Source organism: Misgurnus anguillicaudatus, chromosome 6, assembly GCF_027580225.2.
Source record: "Misgurnus anguillicaudatus chromosome 6, ASM2758022v2, whole genome shotgun sequence".
NCBI classification, from domain to species: domain Eukaryota; kingdom Metazoa; phylum Chordata; class Actinopteri; order Cypriniformes; family Cobitidae; genus Misgurnus; species Misgurnus anguillicaudatus.
Window position 1 is genome coordinate 18,388,194 of NC_073342.2, and position 17,609 is coordinate 18,405,802.

The 17,609-nt window shown below is 38.4% G+C and overlaps 1 protein-coding gene across 1 annotated transcript; it reads right to left on the minus strand.

Moving 5' to 3' along the window:
• Positions 1-1,463: 1,463 nt before the first annotated feature.
• Positions 1,464-17,389, minus strand: LOC129434016 (probable polypeptide N-acetylgalactosaminyltransferase 8). Its single transcript, XM_073868649.1, has 11 exons — positions 17,210-17,389; positions 16,672-16,906; positions 12,496-12,662; positions 8,064-8,247; positions 7,791-7,988; positions 6,031-6,145; positions 5,503-5,688; positions 5,270-5,407; positions 2,964-3,059; positions 2,420-2,587; positions 1,464-2,279 (listed from the first exon to the last, which is right to left on the minus strand). The coding sequence occupies exons 1-11, from the start codon at positions 17,379-17,381 to the stop codon at positions 2,145-2,147; spliced, it is 1,794 nt and encodes a 597-aa protein (XP_073724750.1). The 5' UTR covers positions 17,382-17,389; the 3' UTR covers positions 1,464-2,144.
• Positions 17,390-17,609: the final 220 nt, after the last annotated feature.

Genomic DNA, 17,609 nt, shown 5'->3' on the forward strand with positions numbered 1-17,609 from the left:
TGTCTGTGAAATCCAGACTAAGGCTATGTTTACATTAATGCGGTTACCTTTTAAAACGCATTACTTTTGCCACGTTTACGCCTTTCATTTACACGATGCCACCGGTTTCATAACCGGAGTCGTTCGCTGCAGACCCTGTTTTAGTTTGAGAACTCGGGGGTTGCAGTGTAAATGAACTTAGACGGAGTCTTATGTAAACAAACAGCTAATGTAAACGTGACAGCGCATCATTTTCAAAGTAAAAATAATTTTTATTCAGGTAAATTGAGGTTTGCAACGGAGGTTTTGCCAAAAAGAAGCATCTACCAACCAGCTATTATAAACGCTATATCAGATTGTTTTAACGTGTCCTTATAGATAATGTCTGTTATTGTTGGGTTTGAATATTGTTGTAAATTTAGTTACCTTATTACGAAAGATAGACTGTAATTTTTAGCCATATAGGGCGTTGTAAAGGCCAATATGAAGGGAGAATTGTAATGGGTCAGACATTATTTCCGAGTTTAATTTAAGTTTTGTTTGCTACTTTAAAATAAATTTCGTTTCATATAATTTGTCTCTTAATTTGAATCGATGTTTTGTTGATAAGTTTTGTTAATATAAATTAATAAAAACAATAAAATTAACGTCATATGCTCGTTTAGCCGATTGCGCTTTTTGCTATTTCTGTGTTGCTAGCGGAGGACGTGCACGGACCTTGCACACTTTTATAAATTAACGTCATATACATTTTTAATACTTTATCCGGCCAAGCTTTTTTGTCGGAGAACGCGTAACACACACACGCACTGAACAGCGGGAAGATAAGTTATTTGGTGTTTTTCTGGAGAATACAGTCAGTTCGTACGAAAAATTTCCAAATGGACTATATGAACTTCTTTTTAAAATGCCAGTATAAACGAGGATTGTTTTCATTTTAAAATGCAGTTTTAAAACACAAATGCTCCAATGTAAACAGGGCCTAAAGACACATAACCTAATAATGAGATTGGCAGCATCAAAAATCTTTTTCAATCATTGATTTTACATTGATTTAATGGTCTTACTCATCAATATTAAAGATATCAAGATTATGTTTTCACAGAAGGTTTTATGTAGAAAACAGTAAATCACAAAATAAAGACTTCAGCTGGGTTTTCACAGGCAGTGTCACATTTTCTTGAGAATTATTTTGTCTATGCTGTAAATTATTTGGCAGTGAAATCAAATGCAACTTACTAAACTTTTTATTACTGCAAGTGCACAAACATTTGCTCACTATAAATTCCTCAAGGGAATCCAGGTTATATGATAATTTGTTTTATGACAAAATGTTTTCTCACTTACCGTAAAAAACCCTTTGAACACACATTTAAAAACATCAATAAAAAAAGTGTAAAAGTTTGTTTATTGATGACGTTTAAGTATTTAAAATCTAGGATCATTTACATCTCTGTAAATGTAGAAAAGAAATATCACCATGCATGCTGCATAGTGTTTATTAATGGTTTAGGTTGACAGGGCACTCCCAACAGTAACATTCAATACAAATAAACTTTTTGATACAGAGTTCATTAGTGGTGAAAGCAATCTGTTATCTATTATAAGAGACATTAATAACAACTAATATTAATATTAGCTGTTATTGATATTAATTAGAGCTAATAAAATCAAGTCACATATAACAGTGTGATAAACCACAATGAATTATTGGTAGACAAACAAATAAAAACAATAACATTTATCCAACAGTAAAAACAGTTTGCAAACGTCCAAAGTTTATGAAGCAAAACACGCTCTGTATGCTGTACTTTTAAGATCTATACACCAAAAGTTGAAAGATGAATGAATAAAATGTTCTGTAAAGCACCAAGGTATGGTTTAACATAAAACAGAGCAGAAATACACAAAAGTTAAATGAATAAAAGTAAAAAAGTTTTCTTACTTGACCCAGAAAAAAATGGGAACAAAATGGTCCCTAGCTGTCACTGGAAGAGTACCTTTTCAATAAAGCTTATATTAGTACCTCAAAGGTGCATAATTGGTACCAGATGTATAGTATATCTGTATCTAATAGATTCATATTGAGACCTTTTTAAGGGGTGACAGCTTGGGATATTTTAACCATTTGTTCTGAACCTGTATGTTTTTTTTAATTCTGTTCATTAAAATTCTTTGACAACATGTTGTATTTTCCAATTTTGACCTGTGCAGTTTTGCATAACAAGGTGGTAGTATGAATCTTCTCCTTGTGCAATCTCAAGACATCGGTTTGTATTTTTATTTCTTATTTCTTGGCCCTAAAAATACAACATAAAGATCACTAATTGTTAATCCACATACTTAACACTAGGAATAGGACTTCAAACATGTGTCTTAGTCTTGCTAGCCTTAAACCTTAAGATTAATAAAAAAAATAAAAAAAATCACAGTACCGTACCTGGGTAAAGCTCCATTCTATATTAAGTCCTTTCTCTTTGGCTTGTTTACAGTCAAGTAATGTTGGTGTGTTTCCAGAGCCAGAATCCAAAAGACACCGGTTAGAATTGTAAATGTGAGATTTGATGCCTCCAACATAAATTTCCCCATTACGGCTGTAGTGACAATGCTGTCAGAGACAATAAAATGAATGGTTCACTCACTCTTTATGCACTTATTGAATAATGATTCTGCTTAAATGTACATAGCATGAGATTCTTAGAAAAACGATTAAACCATATTATGATGTGACCCAGTCTATGAAAACCCAGCTAAAGTTATTTTATTGTGATTTACAGTTATCTACATAACTCATCCTACATAATATTATATACATTCTGTGAAATGTAACTTTAATATCTTTAATATTGACAGAGTAAGGTCATGTCAATGATTAAAATAGAGTGAAATCAATATTTAATGCCCCTTGATCTCATATTAAAATGATGAGACTCTAGCCTGGTTTTTACATATAGGGTCACATATTATAAACCTTTATGCATTACCTGAGGATTATAATAATGACAGTTATAAAGAATTGGTACACTTCCAGGTACAGGTCCTTGATCAATGCAGAGGTCTTCTTGTAGGTCATTCTTTAACTGTAAAATAAAAATGTAGAGATTGAAAGAGAGAAGTTAAGATATTAATACATATTAATGAACTGACATGCCTTCCTATGATATGCATCGAGAAAATATGCCCCCTAAAATAACATCCAAAAGGATAAACTTGTTTAGCCATGGGAAGGCAAATATACAGTCAGAAATGTAAATACTGAAAGCACATATGAGCACCATTAGCAAATATCAGATTCATCTAATATTGAAGATGACATTCCGATGGTTATTCAGTGGTTCATGGAGATCTATCCTCCTGCCTACTTTAGATCCAACCTTGCTTCCCCATACCTGACTTTAATTTTTGGGTAGCCATGTAAAGCTTGATTAGCAGGTTCAGGTGTATTTGATTAAGGTTGGAGGTTTAACTCTCCAGGAAAGTAGATCTTTAGGAACACGGTTGGTGACCACTGTTCTATGGCTCAGCTCCTGTGTCCTTAAATCTCTTTTTGCTAACATCTTGGAGGCCAACGTCAACTATTTTCAAAACAAGATCAATGATACTTCAAACAATTGACAACTATTCTCAACATTCTCCTCTGTTCTCTGTCCCCCCACCTGGGTATTCTCTGCACCAAGCATCAACATCCCCTTACTAACTCCACGCCATCCTCAACTTTCCTCTTTTTCTCCACTTACAGAGACTAAGGTATCCAAAACTCTCTAAAATTCCTCTTGACCCCCCCCACTTCTGCTACTAACTACAGGTCTGCCGCAATTTACATAGAGTATATTGTAAACACATCCTTTACTGCAGAAAGTGTCCTTACCTTATTGAAACAGGCTTGGGTAACCCCACAAAACCAACACTTGAGACTTCAGCATTTAGCAACTGTAAACCAGTCTCACTCTTCCCATTCCTTCAATCTGCTAATCTTTCACAAAACTACCTGTTGGATAGTCAGCATTCACTGGTATTGCACTTTAGTATTGCAGTTAGTTTAACTCATATCTCACAGACAGATCATTCAAGGTATAATGGAGAAGAGTGGCATCCATGTCATACCAGCTGACCATTGGGGTTCCCCAGGGTTCCGTTCTTGGTCCCCTCCTCTTCTCTATAATATACACAACTTCTCTACTTCCAAACATTAAGGCACATTTCTTCTCATACTGTTGCTATACCTCACTCCACTTTCTGCCTGTAGCAGCCTGCATCAAATTGAAGTCTTTGACACTGGCTTTTAGGTCTTTAAAGAGCCCCTATTTTTTATGATTTTACTTGTCTGTAAGTGTTTGTTAAACATCTGCAAAGTTACAAATCCCAAAGTCTACGATGAAGCAAGTTATCATCTTCAACTGAAAACTCTTTTCTTGGACTACAATGAATGCAAGGATTGTAGGCAACAGTATACAGTAGCAATTGTTGTTTGTCCTTTCTGCGATCACAAATACAGATATGGTTTTAGGTTCTGATCAAGCCACGTTGGCAAAGTTAATCAATCAGCTTGGTCATCTGCATTTTCTGGATCAGAGTCAGGCTTGTATTGATAAGGTAGAAAGGACAACATTATCTCCTGTTGGGAGCTGAAAGCTTAAGTGATTCGGCCAATCCCAATGCACTGGATAGCTGGCCAATTGAACCACACCATGTTTCTCAGAATGATGATCTTTGTAGAAATCGACACGTTTTAGAAAGGTGGTGCACAGAGTATGGTATGTGGAAAATAATGTTTTTACCATAAAGCAGATTACACCAAATAACACAAAATAAATTTTCTTTTTTGCAATGTAATAGGGGCTCTTTAACCTCCACTTACTACTACAGTGAAACATCCCCTCTCGCCATATATGCCTGGAAGTTTGGTAAATTGCCTGGCTGTTCCATCAGAAAGAGGCACCAAATCACTTAAAAATGTTTACCCATTCTGTTCCTCTCTAGTGGAGTTAGCTTTCAGCCTCCACCCAGAGTCCATCACAACCTTCAAGAAACAACTGACAACCTTTTCAGCATTCACCTGACTAATTCTCAACCGTCAAATTTTCCATAGTCTAAATCGTGTTTATAATATATATATATATATATATATATATATATATATATATATATATATATATATATATATATATATATATATATATATATATATATATATATATATATATATATATATATATAAACGTTCTTCCATGTTGTTTATCAAAATGTTAAATTGGATCAAAGTGTCTGCTAAATTAAGCTTGATGCTTACCGCACCATAACCCACTAGGTTCTCCCAGGTGTCTAGCAGTGGGTAAACATTTTCCAGGTACCACTTAAAGGGTTTGCATTTGAGTTTCTCTCGTAACTTTCTTCTCTCTGTCACATCTCCAATGTCAATCCCATGATCCTATAGGGAAGAAATTAATAAATTTCTCAATAAAGGTTTAGGGTGGACTTATCTTTGCTTAAATAAATGGTGCTTTGCCTCTGTCTTTTACTAACCTTAAATGGTAGATTCCAGGCAATATTCACATTTGATTTATATTCATCCATCCATATTTCAGCCACCCTCAGGGCATTTCGCATCATGGGCTTGCTGAGATCTCGTGAATAGGGCTTATGTGCTCTTTCTATGTGCGCTATCTTGGAACACGGCACCACTTCAATACTCCCACCACAAAGCCAGACCTGATATATTTATTTAATATAACAAATATTTAACCAATTGTGACCCTGCCTATGAAATCCAGGCTAAAGTCTTATCTAAATATAAGATTAGGAGCCTCAAATTGACCTTACTCAGTCAATATTAAATGTACACTGTCAGAATTTTTTAAAATGGTTGTCACTGGGGAACTAGCCTTTTAAATGGTTCTAATATGGACCATTTAGGTACAGATATGTATACCATTTGGTACCAATCAGAGGTACTAATATGAACTCTTTAGGTCCAAAGGTTTACTTTTTTTTAAACCAGCCCAGAGATGACTAGGGACCATTTTTAAGGATTTTTTCACATTATGTACTTACACGTATTCCTAGTTCAACATTCTCTCCCCCATAAATCTCCATTCCTTCATCCAAAACACCAATTTCTCCCAAGAACTGACGATTGGCGACAAGAATACCCATTACAGAGGGACTCCTAACAATGCAGAGAAACAAAACTGCAATCTGATGTGAATCCTGAATTTGTCAAATAATAAAAACCTGTGTATATTTAATGATTTTACATGTTTCAGCACCTTTTATATCTGTATTATGTATAACACAGTCATAGGCAGAGTTTGACTAGAGCCAATTATGATTTTGTCCCAGCTATTAATGAAATCCAAGTATAAGAAATTATATTTTATTTGTCTAATCTTAATATTTTAGGTAGACTGTGTAACTTATGGCTAAAATAGTTTTAATTCTTTTAAAGCATATTTAAGAACGTCTCTGTTATGGATGTAACCCTCGTTCCCTGAAGGAAGGGAACAGGGACATCACGTTGTGACTGATGAATTGGGAACGTGCTTTGCGGACCAATCTCCTTTGAGAAGCTACTAAAGCGGCAAGGAACTTGGCATGCAGGTATTTGCATCTGCTGGCCCCGCTCTGCTGTGCTGTTACAAAACAAGCTTCAGGTGCAATACCAAATCAGCTATTATTGTCTGTCAGCAAGGAACCACAAGCTAATGCCCAAGATGATGCAACACTTCTTGTAGAGTGAGCTCTCAAATTAAAAGGGCATGAGATGCCCTGCTCCTGATAGGCAAGGGCGATTGTGTCCACAATCCAATGGGACGTCCTCTGCTTGGTGACAACTTTCCATTTCTGCTGACCACCGTAACGGTCAAAAAGCTGGTCTGAGGTCCTAAAGCTTTTGCAGTGCGCGTACAGGACATGGTCACTGGGTCACTGAATGCAGAGGAGTCTAAGATGGCGGCCTTAATGGAAGCTTTATTTTTGTTTATAAAGTTTTAAATATGGATATTTCTACAACAAAGCGGCACAGATTACCCTCAGAAGGCCTTTTTTATCACCGTGGAGCCGTGTGGATTTGTTTTGTGAAGGATGGATTCAAATTTTTTGGACTTGAAGGAGTGGACCCTGTAACTTACATTTGATTAACTTAAACATCTTAAGACATTTTCTAAAATAACAGAAAATGTGTTCGTCTGAAAATGATGGACATACAGTATGCATCTCAGATGGCTTGGGGGTGAGTAAATCACAGGTTTAATATAATATCCTTTTAACAGAGGCCAATCCAAGGAGAGTCAAAGTTTTCATTGTTAGAAACTTGACATTTACAGACTGCAGAGGCTCAAAGGGAGCATCCTGTAAAGTTTTCAGCACAACGGACAGGTCCCAAGGAGGAATAAAGGGAGGGCATGGAGCATTTAGTCTCCATGCACCTCTTAAAAACCTAATAACCAGGTAGTTCTGACCCACTGACCTACCGTTTATTGGAGCGTGGTATGCAGATATCACAGCAATGACTACTGTAATGGTGGAGGCTCCAACCTATGCTGGAGATATAAAAGCACGATAGAAGTCCCACAAAGTGCGTTCCCAATTCGTCTGTCATGACGTGACGTTGTAGTGACGGACTGAAAGGGAACTCTCTCACTAATCTCAAATTATTGCAGTACGCTTGTCTGCCCCCCAAGCACAAATGCGAAACTCTGCCTATGATCACAGTTTTAACCGGTATTAAACCAGTGGACAATGGGGGGACCATAAAGTAAAAAACGTTTGATATCCAGTGGTTTAGAAGGAGTATTTATGTCTGCGTCACTTACTTTCCAGGTTCTGATGGGTCATTAAGTTTGAACCATTCTGGCCGGAAGGACTCATACATGCACCAAAGGGCCCAGTCAAACGCATGAGCCGCTGGTCCATAACGAACAACATCCAGGGTGTCAAATTTGACATTATCGAACACTGGCGACAACACTGTTGTCCTGTCTGCTTTGATTCTTGCAAGGAGCGGCTCTGCCCTAGAGCAACAAAGCGATCCCATGTAAGGACAATGTTTATTTAAAAAAATCAAACCCATCATGTCTATTGCTTACCATTGTTCATGAACCTCAATGTGGGCATCCAAAATGGCGACCACTTGGCCTGTTGCCGCCTCCCAGCCTGAGATTCTCGCCTTCGCAAGACCCATCTGCCTTGTGTGTCTCACCTTCTTAAGTAAACCAGGCTTATCTTTATTCATTTGATCAATATATTCATCCAGAGCCAACTGCAGATCAACTGTCAGAAAAAATATAATTAGACTACACTTACAGTATTGTGCAAGGCTGCGTTTCCCGATAACGTTGTCTCATAGCGCGCTACGAAGACTCTTAAGTTAAACCTTAACTACAGGTTTACCCTTTCTAGGCGTGTTTTCCGAACTGTACCTTAGCGGGTTTCTTAAGGTATACTTTCTTACAGTACGTATGACGTTACCAGGTGCTGTCCATGGCGATGGTGCTGAATAGGTTGATATGGATTGCTCGACAATCAATTGTTCACTTTATGTACTTCGCTGCGTTATGAGAGAGCGGTGTTATTTATTAAAGAAACATTTCAGAAATAGTTCATTTATTAGGAATATCTGGTAAAATATTTTAAATTGCAAACAACTAAATATAAACCTTGTATATTTTATATCAAACCCATGTAAAACCCGCAACTTCATGTCCAAAAGTATCATGCATAAGCTGCTCCAATGCATCTATTATTCCTTTACTTTAAAGGATAATTTATATTAGGGGTTCCCAATAAATGCGTTGCACAGGGGAATAAGGTGGGTCGTGCAAGTCACCTGGCTTGGCATTACACTTAAAATATATAAAAACAAATTGTTGTTCATTAGTTCACGCGTTTATGTGCTTGGACACTGGATGCGCAAGCAGCGCGTTTACAATGCGGATAACGCTTAATGGACGCATTTCTGGAGCCGCGTGTCACAGGTCGGAGCGGACCACAGATGTCGTGAGTCTCGCCCCTCCCTAGTTTCCACCTCGAGGAGGTTCCAAGAACACCCCAATGACCAGACACACGAGAGGAGGTAAGTATAATTAAAACAAACTTTATTTAAATTAATTAAAAGTTATTCAGGGAAAGGGAATCTAAAATCTACTATTGGGTCCAGAGAATGTCAGTCCGAGTCACTTCTGACTCTGTCACGGGGGCTCTTCAGGTGGGTCCTTAAACGACTCGTGTCTTTTCCCTCACGTGACTCAAACGGGTTATTCACGCTGGTGCCCTTTGTGCTTGTCCCACAGGGGAACTGGCAGTAAGATCCTTCTGGTTCCTGCACGTGAAGCGAGGAGGTAAGTACCACTAAGGAAGTGTATGGGGTGCGTACCTGTCGTTGTTCGCCACGTGTTCCAGGGCCCACTGTTGGAGACTCCTAGAAGATCCTCAGGTAAGTACAGACGAGACGACCAATGGGCGTGCAGAGGGATATAATGAGGGTCTTGGCCTTCGATGGGTAGGTAAATATGCGGGCAAGAATACACACTGTCACTACTCCACTTTGTCCAGGTAAGTCTTCCAGATGGGTCTACAGGGCCAGTACATTGGTGCTTTGTACGGGGTGTGTAGGTAAATATATAAGGGCTATGCGCTAACTCTTGGCTCTGGGTGAGGGTTCACCAGGGGCAACTGGGGCTTGACTTTGGACATGCAGGTAAGTATGCAAAGACTATATGCTGGCTCTTAGCTTTAGGCATACAGAAGGGTATACAAGGGTAACTGGGATAGGTACAACTCACAGACTCTCAAGAGGGTGGACGGCAAGCTTTAGCCCTTTTGAGCTCGGGAGGCTGGAGAGGATGTATTTGTCACGACACCTGTAGTCTTCTTTGCCGGAGCAGACTTCCTAGACCAACACTCAACACGGTCACCTCCAAGGGTAACTGGGATAGGTACAACTCACAGACTCTCAAGAGGGTGGACGGCAGGCTTTAGCCCTTTTGAGCTCGGGAGGCTGGAGAGGATGTATTTGTCACGACTCCTGTAGTCTTCTTTGCCGGGGCAGACTTCCTAGACCAACACTCAACACGGTCACCTCCAAGGGTAACTGGGATAGGTACAACTCACAGACTCTCAAGAGGGTGGACGGCAGGCTTTAGCCCTTTTGAGCTTGGGAGGCTGGAGAGGATGTATCTGTCACAACACCTGTAGTCTTCTTTGCCGGGGCAGACTTCCTAGACCAACACTCAACACGGTTACCTCCAACCGTGGAAACACTCCCATGACGGCACAGAGCCTTAACTCCGCCCTGTAAAACTGGTAACAAACAGACAGAGTTCCTTCACAACTTTACTTAGCTTCAGTGCAAATATGGGGAAAACATACCACCTCTTGAGTTGGAAACAGGGGTAGATAGGAATACAGATAGGAGTTGCTGCACGTTGGGCCTACCACTGCCTCAACTGGCACCACCACACCGGGTGAATTCAGGTAGGTTTGTTCCACCAGGGATAAACCTCAGGAATGAATCGAACGCTTCCCTCTCCTCTCTTCCAGATAACGGACCAGAGATCTAGACAGGGGCGAACCTCTGAAATCACTCCATAACAGGTTATCATACACAAGAGCTACACGGCTGGGTGTTCTTATAGCAGCCAATACTTCCCTCTGTCGACGTTCCCCACAATATGCACACGGTTCCTTACTTGCTATCGCTGGCACGCCACCACTCGGTGGGACAGGGGTCCAGAGCCACAAGCGGGCAGATATATGAAAAGCGGTCGTCCCACAGCACCAGTACACGTTCTTCTTCCACAGGATTCCTCTCCCGGCCTAGGGGGTGATCACTGACAACATGACACAGCACAACACTGCAGACTTCAAGTGTACACAGCAAAGGAAAGGACTCACCCACGGCACTCCACACACTCACAGTGGATTAAGGTCAGTACCACGTAGGGCCGGGGATTAGTTCCTGGACGTTTGAGGCACTGATGCAGCGGACGGGCAGATGAAACGTCACAGCCACGACAAAGGCAACGGACTCCTTCCTCAGCTGTTTCCGGCTCACCCACCAATCTCCTTACAGTGGGGCCTCCTGCACACTGGTCACAACTCACAAGAGGCATATGAATATTCCACACTTTCAATGTCAACTTTTGACACGATGAATATTTCTGTGTACTCACACTCTGATTAACACTGCATCTTTCCACTTCTTTTCCAGGTATCTGACAACAGACACGGCTGGCAGCACAATCTCTTCACTGCAATCCTAGCAGATCTTCGATATGTGTCCGCTTCCCACAACACGATGCATATAAACACAATGCTCCAATAAAGATTATCGGTATACTCAGCCCGTGTGTGTGTCTCCTTTTGCCCAAACTCCACAGTTCACTATACACTCGTCTCTTACAACCATCTCTTCCGCTCCGTTGCACCCACAATAACTGCTAGAATAACACCGCCTCTTCCTGTGTTTCTAATGCTCTATTTATATGTCTCCTCTTCACTGAATTGCCCAATCAGCAATCGCCACGCTCAACAGTGCACTTGTATTCCCTTATACAAGCAATAATCAAGTGGAGCAGTTTCTTTTGAGTGTTTATAAAAAATATGGCATGCAGTTGCCTCAAAGTTATAAAACATTAAAAAAACTTTGATGCAAAGTCGAATTAACATCAATAATAATATTTAGGGAAATCAACAATTATGATTTTGTGATGAATGTGCCCCCGTGGCATGCGATTTTTTACTTGATTTGTTTTATTTGCAGCTAAAATAGCCGGTAAACGAACAACCTTGGACAATAAAAAAAGCCCAATTTAACATGGAGTGTACTTCAATTTTTTTTTTTTTTACAAATATTTAGTTATATAGACTGCAATCTACACAAGCTTTTATCACAGTCATGGCCCCTAGCGGAGTCAAGTGGGATAAGGTAAAGCTAAGAGTGCTCCAGACCAACCTTCCGAACGTATGACTTACAGAAGGTATACATAACTAAGAACGTTTCGGGAAACACGTATTAACGATAAGGTACAGCTTAAGGTACAACTTAAGAACGACGTAGAGCTAAGAAGGTTTCGGGGAACGCAGCCCAAAAGTCTTAGGCCATCATGCCACCTTAAGATTAGTTGTTTTTGCAATGGTATAGTGACCGTAATTATTTCTCAGTCTCTTTATTAGAATACCACCAGAAAAGTAAAAAAAAAACTGAATAAAATTTTAAGCAGTGTCAAGTATTTAGTGTGAGCTCCCCTTATACTTTAGCAGTAACAGGCAACTGCAGGGTGCCTTAAACCTAATTGAAATGAAACCCTAATTCCTAATTTAAAATTAATGTCTTCAGGACTTCAGTCTCCTGAAAAGACACAATTCTTTTGTTAAAATAAGCATACCAATAAGCATAAAATAATCTTATGAATTACATGAAAGACATTTAGTAATACAAGTTAATAGGCCCATAACAAATCATATGTTTATGATAGAAAATAGCTATTCTAAGTGAAGATTGTAAGCATAATAACAAACCATTGGAGCTGTAGTCATCAACCAAGATGATGTCCTTTAGTAGATGAGAAGGTGTTCTGTTAATGATGCTGCAGACAGCCCTCTGTATGATTGACAGAGCCTCATTAAAATAAATCAAAACCACACTGATGGTAGGTAAGTCCTTAGGGTAGATCTTCTCAGCACACCTGCATTTTTGTACATTTGAAATGAGTTTAGGATTATATGAGTCGCAATATTTAACTTTTAAGAATACAATCTAAAAAATAATCTAATGATGAGATCAAGGAGCATCAAAGTTTGATTTCAATCATAGATTTCACATAGAGTTAAGTTTTTGACATGGCCTTTGGGGCTCATTAGTTGTGCGTAGGTCCTACAGCATAGCCCTGATGCTGTAGGCTACGTGTCGGTTACTTTTGCGTCTTCGTCCGCGTCAACGTGCAATAACGTATGCAGACCGCCAGTGTAACCCATAGTAGCAGTGCAATAGCAAAAAATAAGCAGCTTGGCCAGTAAACCCACAAGCAAAGAAGCAGCAGCTTGTGTATGATTTGCGAAGACCAGCGACTTTTGTTGCTGTTTGAATTTTGAATAAAATCACTCCTCAACGTGGCCCATCTTTGTTCTTACCATCACAAGTGGAAATTCCAATTAAGAATTTATTTTTACCTGATGGTAGGGGTTTTAGTGGACCAATCGTAATGCTTGTGGTCCGCATAGAACAGACGCGTTGTTAAAATTTTGGTGAGGTGCGTGTCAGGCTACGCACAGCCCTACGCATAAACTACAACGTACGGTACCTAAGGATCCTACACACAACTATACATTACACTTTACTCAGTCAACATGAAAGATATCATGGTTATATTTTTACAGAATGTTGTTTACATTATGTAGGATAATTTTATTTAACAGTAAATTAAAAAAGATTAGTGAGGTTTTTTGGTCACACTTTTAAAAACTAAACTGCATGGGTGTTTTAGAAATACTTTAGAAAGTTATGAATTGCTGGAAGCATTGTCACACATTTCAAATATGTTACATACAGTATAGTGGTGGTCTTAAAGGTACAGTAACAAACAACATACGATCAAAGAAAGGTTGGAAACAGTCACACTGTAATTAATTTGGATTAATTAAAAATTACACTTTTTTTAACATGCATAAAAAACTCACATTTTTAGGTGCTACCAATCAAAGTAATTTTTTCAAGTTTTCACTTAAAGTGACACAATTTAATACCAACTGAAGTAATTTTATGTAATTTAAACTTTCACTTTTTACAGTGCATGCTTAAAGATGGTAACGTTATTCAACTTAAAATTTCACTTTAGTTTTACTTCAATAAACTTAATTTTTTTATGTGTTACCAATTGAAGTGAAAATGGGTTTTTTTAATCCGTTTCAGGCTACACCCAGAGGTGAAATCGCATTTCCGGAAATCCATTTCAGTCTGACAATCGACTGATCGCATTTGTGTAGCTTTTTGGTTACGTCATGCTGTTGCGTCACGTAAAACATAAACATGTTAGACGTCGAGAAAGATTGTCATGCCAGTCATTGCCATAGAATCAGTGCAGATAATCCGGAAAACGTCTGAACGCTACAGGACGCACAGACCGGATCTGAACAGTTGTGTAGGACAGCTGTTATACAATAAACTTTAAAGGCGGAGTCCATGATGTATGAAAGCCAATGTTGATATTTGAAATCACCTAAACAAACACGCCCCTACCCCAATAGAATCTCGACCTTCTGTTGATAGACCCGCCCCACACATACGCAACCCGGCATTTTATTTGATTTGATTGGCTATAAGTGTGTTTTGGTAGACGGCCCGTCTAATTTTCCAAAGCGTTTTTCAAACATCGTGGACTCCGCCTTTAAGTTTATCTAAGACAAACTCTAAAACAATAAACCCTCAGGTGATGCTGTTAACCATATATTGTTCTGAGATTGCAATTTTATATTCATGTGTAGTCTCATTTTGAAGGTCATGGTGCGATGGTTAAAAAGGTCTAATTTCTATAAGTTTACCAAAGTTTAGAACTTAGGACAGTGTGTACTCCTACGAGGGTGTCACCTCATGAGGAGATCTAGATTACAGATGAAAAAATAAAAAAAGTAATTAAGTAAAAGTATTGTTTTTAAATTGTACTCAAGTAAAGTAAAAATCTCCAAGAAAAATAATTAAGTACAGTAATCAAGTAAAATTACTCAAGTACTTTACACCTCTGCTTAAGTGATTTTAAATAATTTAACTGCAAAAAAGGCACCAAAGTGAGCAATTTTCGGGAAGCACATCCGCACATGCGGTTGAATGTGTCCGGTCCAACTCCAATTAAACGTGATTATCCCTATACCCCAAAGATCAGAACGCTTCATAAACTTGAGAGAGAGTTGCGCTACTGTGTCTCATACTGTAGTCCATTATTGGCGAATGAAGCACTGAAAAACAACGTCATTTTCACTTTATGTGGAGCGACTGTTTATGCTGCATCTTCTTCCCGAAGCGCAGTTTGGAATTCGTCCTCCATCTAAGTGTGCGCTGCGCGTGTTTAAGTGCACTCAAAATGTAGGCATGTCAGAATTACAGTTATGCTGCTTACACAATGTAGCCTTTTTCTCAAGATAGAGACTTAAGGAAAATTATGTAGACTAATAATTTAACTCTTTCACCGCCAGCCTTTTTTAAAAAAGTTGAAAGCCAGCGCCAGCGTTTTTCATGATTTTCACAAAAGTTTAATGCCTTCCAGAAAATGTTCTTCTTCAAATATATAAACATACAATATACCAAATGAAAGATCAGACCCTCTGCTTTCAAACAAAAAAAACGTTTCATCCTACCTTCAGCAGTTCTTTTGTAATCAGCTTTTGAATATGGGTAGGTTTCTGCAAAAACACCACATTTTGAGCAAAAAGATAATTCCATTTTTGTGACGGACTTTTCATAGAGATCCCATTCAGAGCGATCTTTAAAACAGACACGAGCCGTTTCTCAATATGCGTTCTTGTCTGTACTTGTGTTCTTGTGGACTTGTGAAACGTCATCAGTCGCGGCCCAAGTACTGTTCCAATTCAAAGTTCGCATCAAGCCCAAGTTCACATAAAATCCCCGGATGTGTTCTTGATCCGCCCATTTTATCGAGGATGCATCAGAGGAGACTTGTGTGGACATATGACAGTGAAGTTTCCCAGAATGCATTTCGCGTCAGAAGTTCGTTCTTCCGAGTCTGAACTTGCAAGTCCGAACTAGGAAGGACACAAGTCCGAACTTGGCGTACTTGGTATTGAGAAACGGCTACGGACATGCAGCAGCTTGCCATAGGGCAATACTTCCGGTTTTAAAAAGTTGCCACCTAGTGGATAATAAAGGTATTGCGGAAAGATATCTCGTCAATGGCGGGGAAAGAGTTAAGTTTAATGTCCTAATGATAAGCGTACTTATTTGTATGTCCCACAGCTGACATGGAACGTTATTAACCGGTTCAGGAACTTATTTTTTTTGTTCTAACCGGTTCAGGAACGTCAATTTTAGGGTTGAACCGAAAACCGGAAATGTTAAAATACTGTTTCTGTTTGGAACAAACCAATTGGGAAAAAAGTCTGGTTTAAAGCCCTCCCAGTAATACTGTAATTTCTACAGAAATATTTTACAGTGTATTTACAGTGCATATAAAAGTTTTGCGAAAACAAAGAAAACCCTTGACAAACATTAATGTGATCTTAATTTTCTGTGTACATTAAATATCGTACATTAAATAACAGTTGTATACATTCTAAGAAAGTATGCTAACACATTATGTCTCTTTTTGTGTTTAAAATAACACAAAATGTGTGTATTCTGGGACAACCCTGTGTTGTCCCAAAACTAACACTGGTTGTGTTGTTTTTAACACATTGGTCCTAAGACCTGCCCTCATTTCTTGGAAATTATGCACAATTTGCATAAGTCATATGCACAAGCATAGCTTGTGTGTCTCTTCAGTATCTTCAGACTGATTTAAGGGCCAGATCTCATGTAACTTTTTCATTATTTTGATGACAAATGTTTATTCGCTCTACTACATCACTGCACATAGTTTTCGCCTGCATTAGTCATCTGCCCTTATTTATATTTCAATGCTTTTAATCCAGGTGCATGACAGGCAGTGTTACACAAATCTGGCATAAATAAACAGAAATAAAAATAACCTGCTGTCTCGAGTGTCAGGGATTGTTCGGTTTAATGGTAATCTGTTACTCAAGAACACATTGTATCCATAATCCTGATAGAGCTTTTCTGCTTGTATCTGTTCTTCCTCTGAAAGTTCATTTCCCCACGAACTGAAGAGAAACGATTGTGGATACAACTTCTTAACTTTCATAATTTTTTTCTGCTCCACATGAGATTCTTTCACTTGATCATTTTTACCCTCTATGGATTTAGCTAAAAAGAAAAGATCAAAAGTTTCCAGATACAAATTCATTTTAACAGGAATAATATTTCTCAAAGCCTAATTTCTAAAACAAATTTCTGGCAAGAATTCAATATCTTAACAAAATATTAAATGGTAAAGTCATTAATTAATTAACAAACACAATAAATTAAAAAAACAAACTTTAAGGTCACAAATACAACAAATATTAAGCATGTTTGGTTACTATAAAAACCAATTAAGAAACCATTTTAATAAATGTTAGAATATGTACAGCATAGTAGTATACAGTCAGTAAAGTGTTGTAAACTCACCTATTTTATAAACTTGATCTTCTATTCTCTTCAGTCTCGTAAGGAATTCGAGATCTTCTGGTCTTTCTATCTTATCATTAGACCCCTCCTGATGTCTAAAAAATGATAAGTACATTAGAGAGTAGACTGTGAGACAGAAAACTAAAACACTGACCCTTGCAACAATCCGCATTTTAAATTTGTCCTGATGTTTGTTATTCACTCTTAATGTATGAACACCTGTTAATAATGGTGTCTGTCCACAGCAGTTGACTGTTAATATTAATATCTGATATGAGACCTGGGAGTGGTTTACACAATCAATGATATTGTCAGGAGGACTAGAAGTCAAAGTTGACACATTTGAACAAATAACCACCCTGCTGAAAAAAAACGCATACCAGCAAGACCAGCATATGTT

Excerpts from the sequence above, each read along its gene's own strand:
- LOC129434016 (XM_073868649.1), bottom strand. The coding sequence starts at position 17,381 with ATGCGGATTGTTGCAAGGGTCAGTGTTTTAGTTTTCTGTCTCACAGTC. Across the intron at positions 6,146-7,790 it reads GACCCATCAGAACCTGGAAA|GAGTCCCTCTGTAATGGGTA; the intron begins GTAAGTGACGCA and ends CTGCATTGTTAG. Across the intron at positions 5,408-5,502 it reads CCTGGAATCTACCATTTAAG|GATCATGGGATTGACATTGG; the intron begins GTTAGTAAAAGA and ends TCTTCCCTATAG.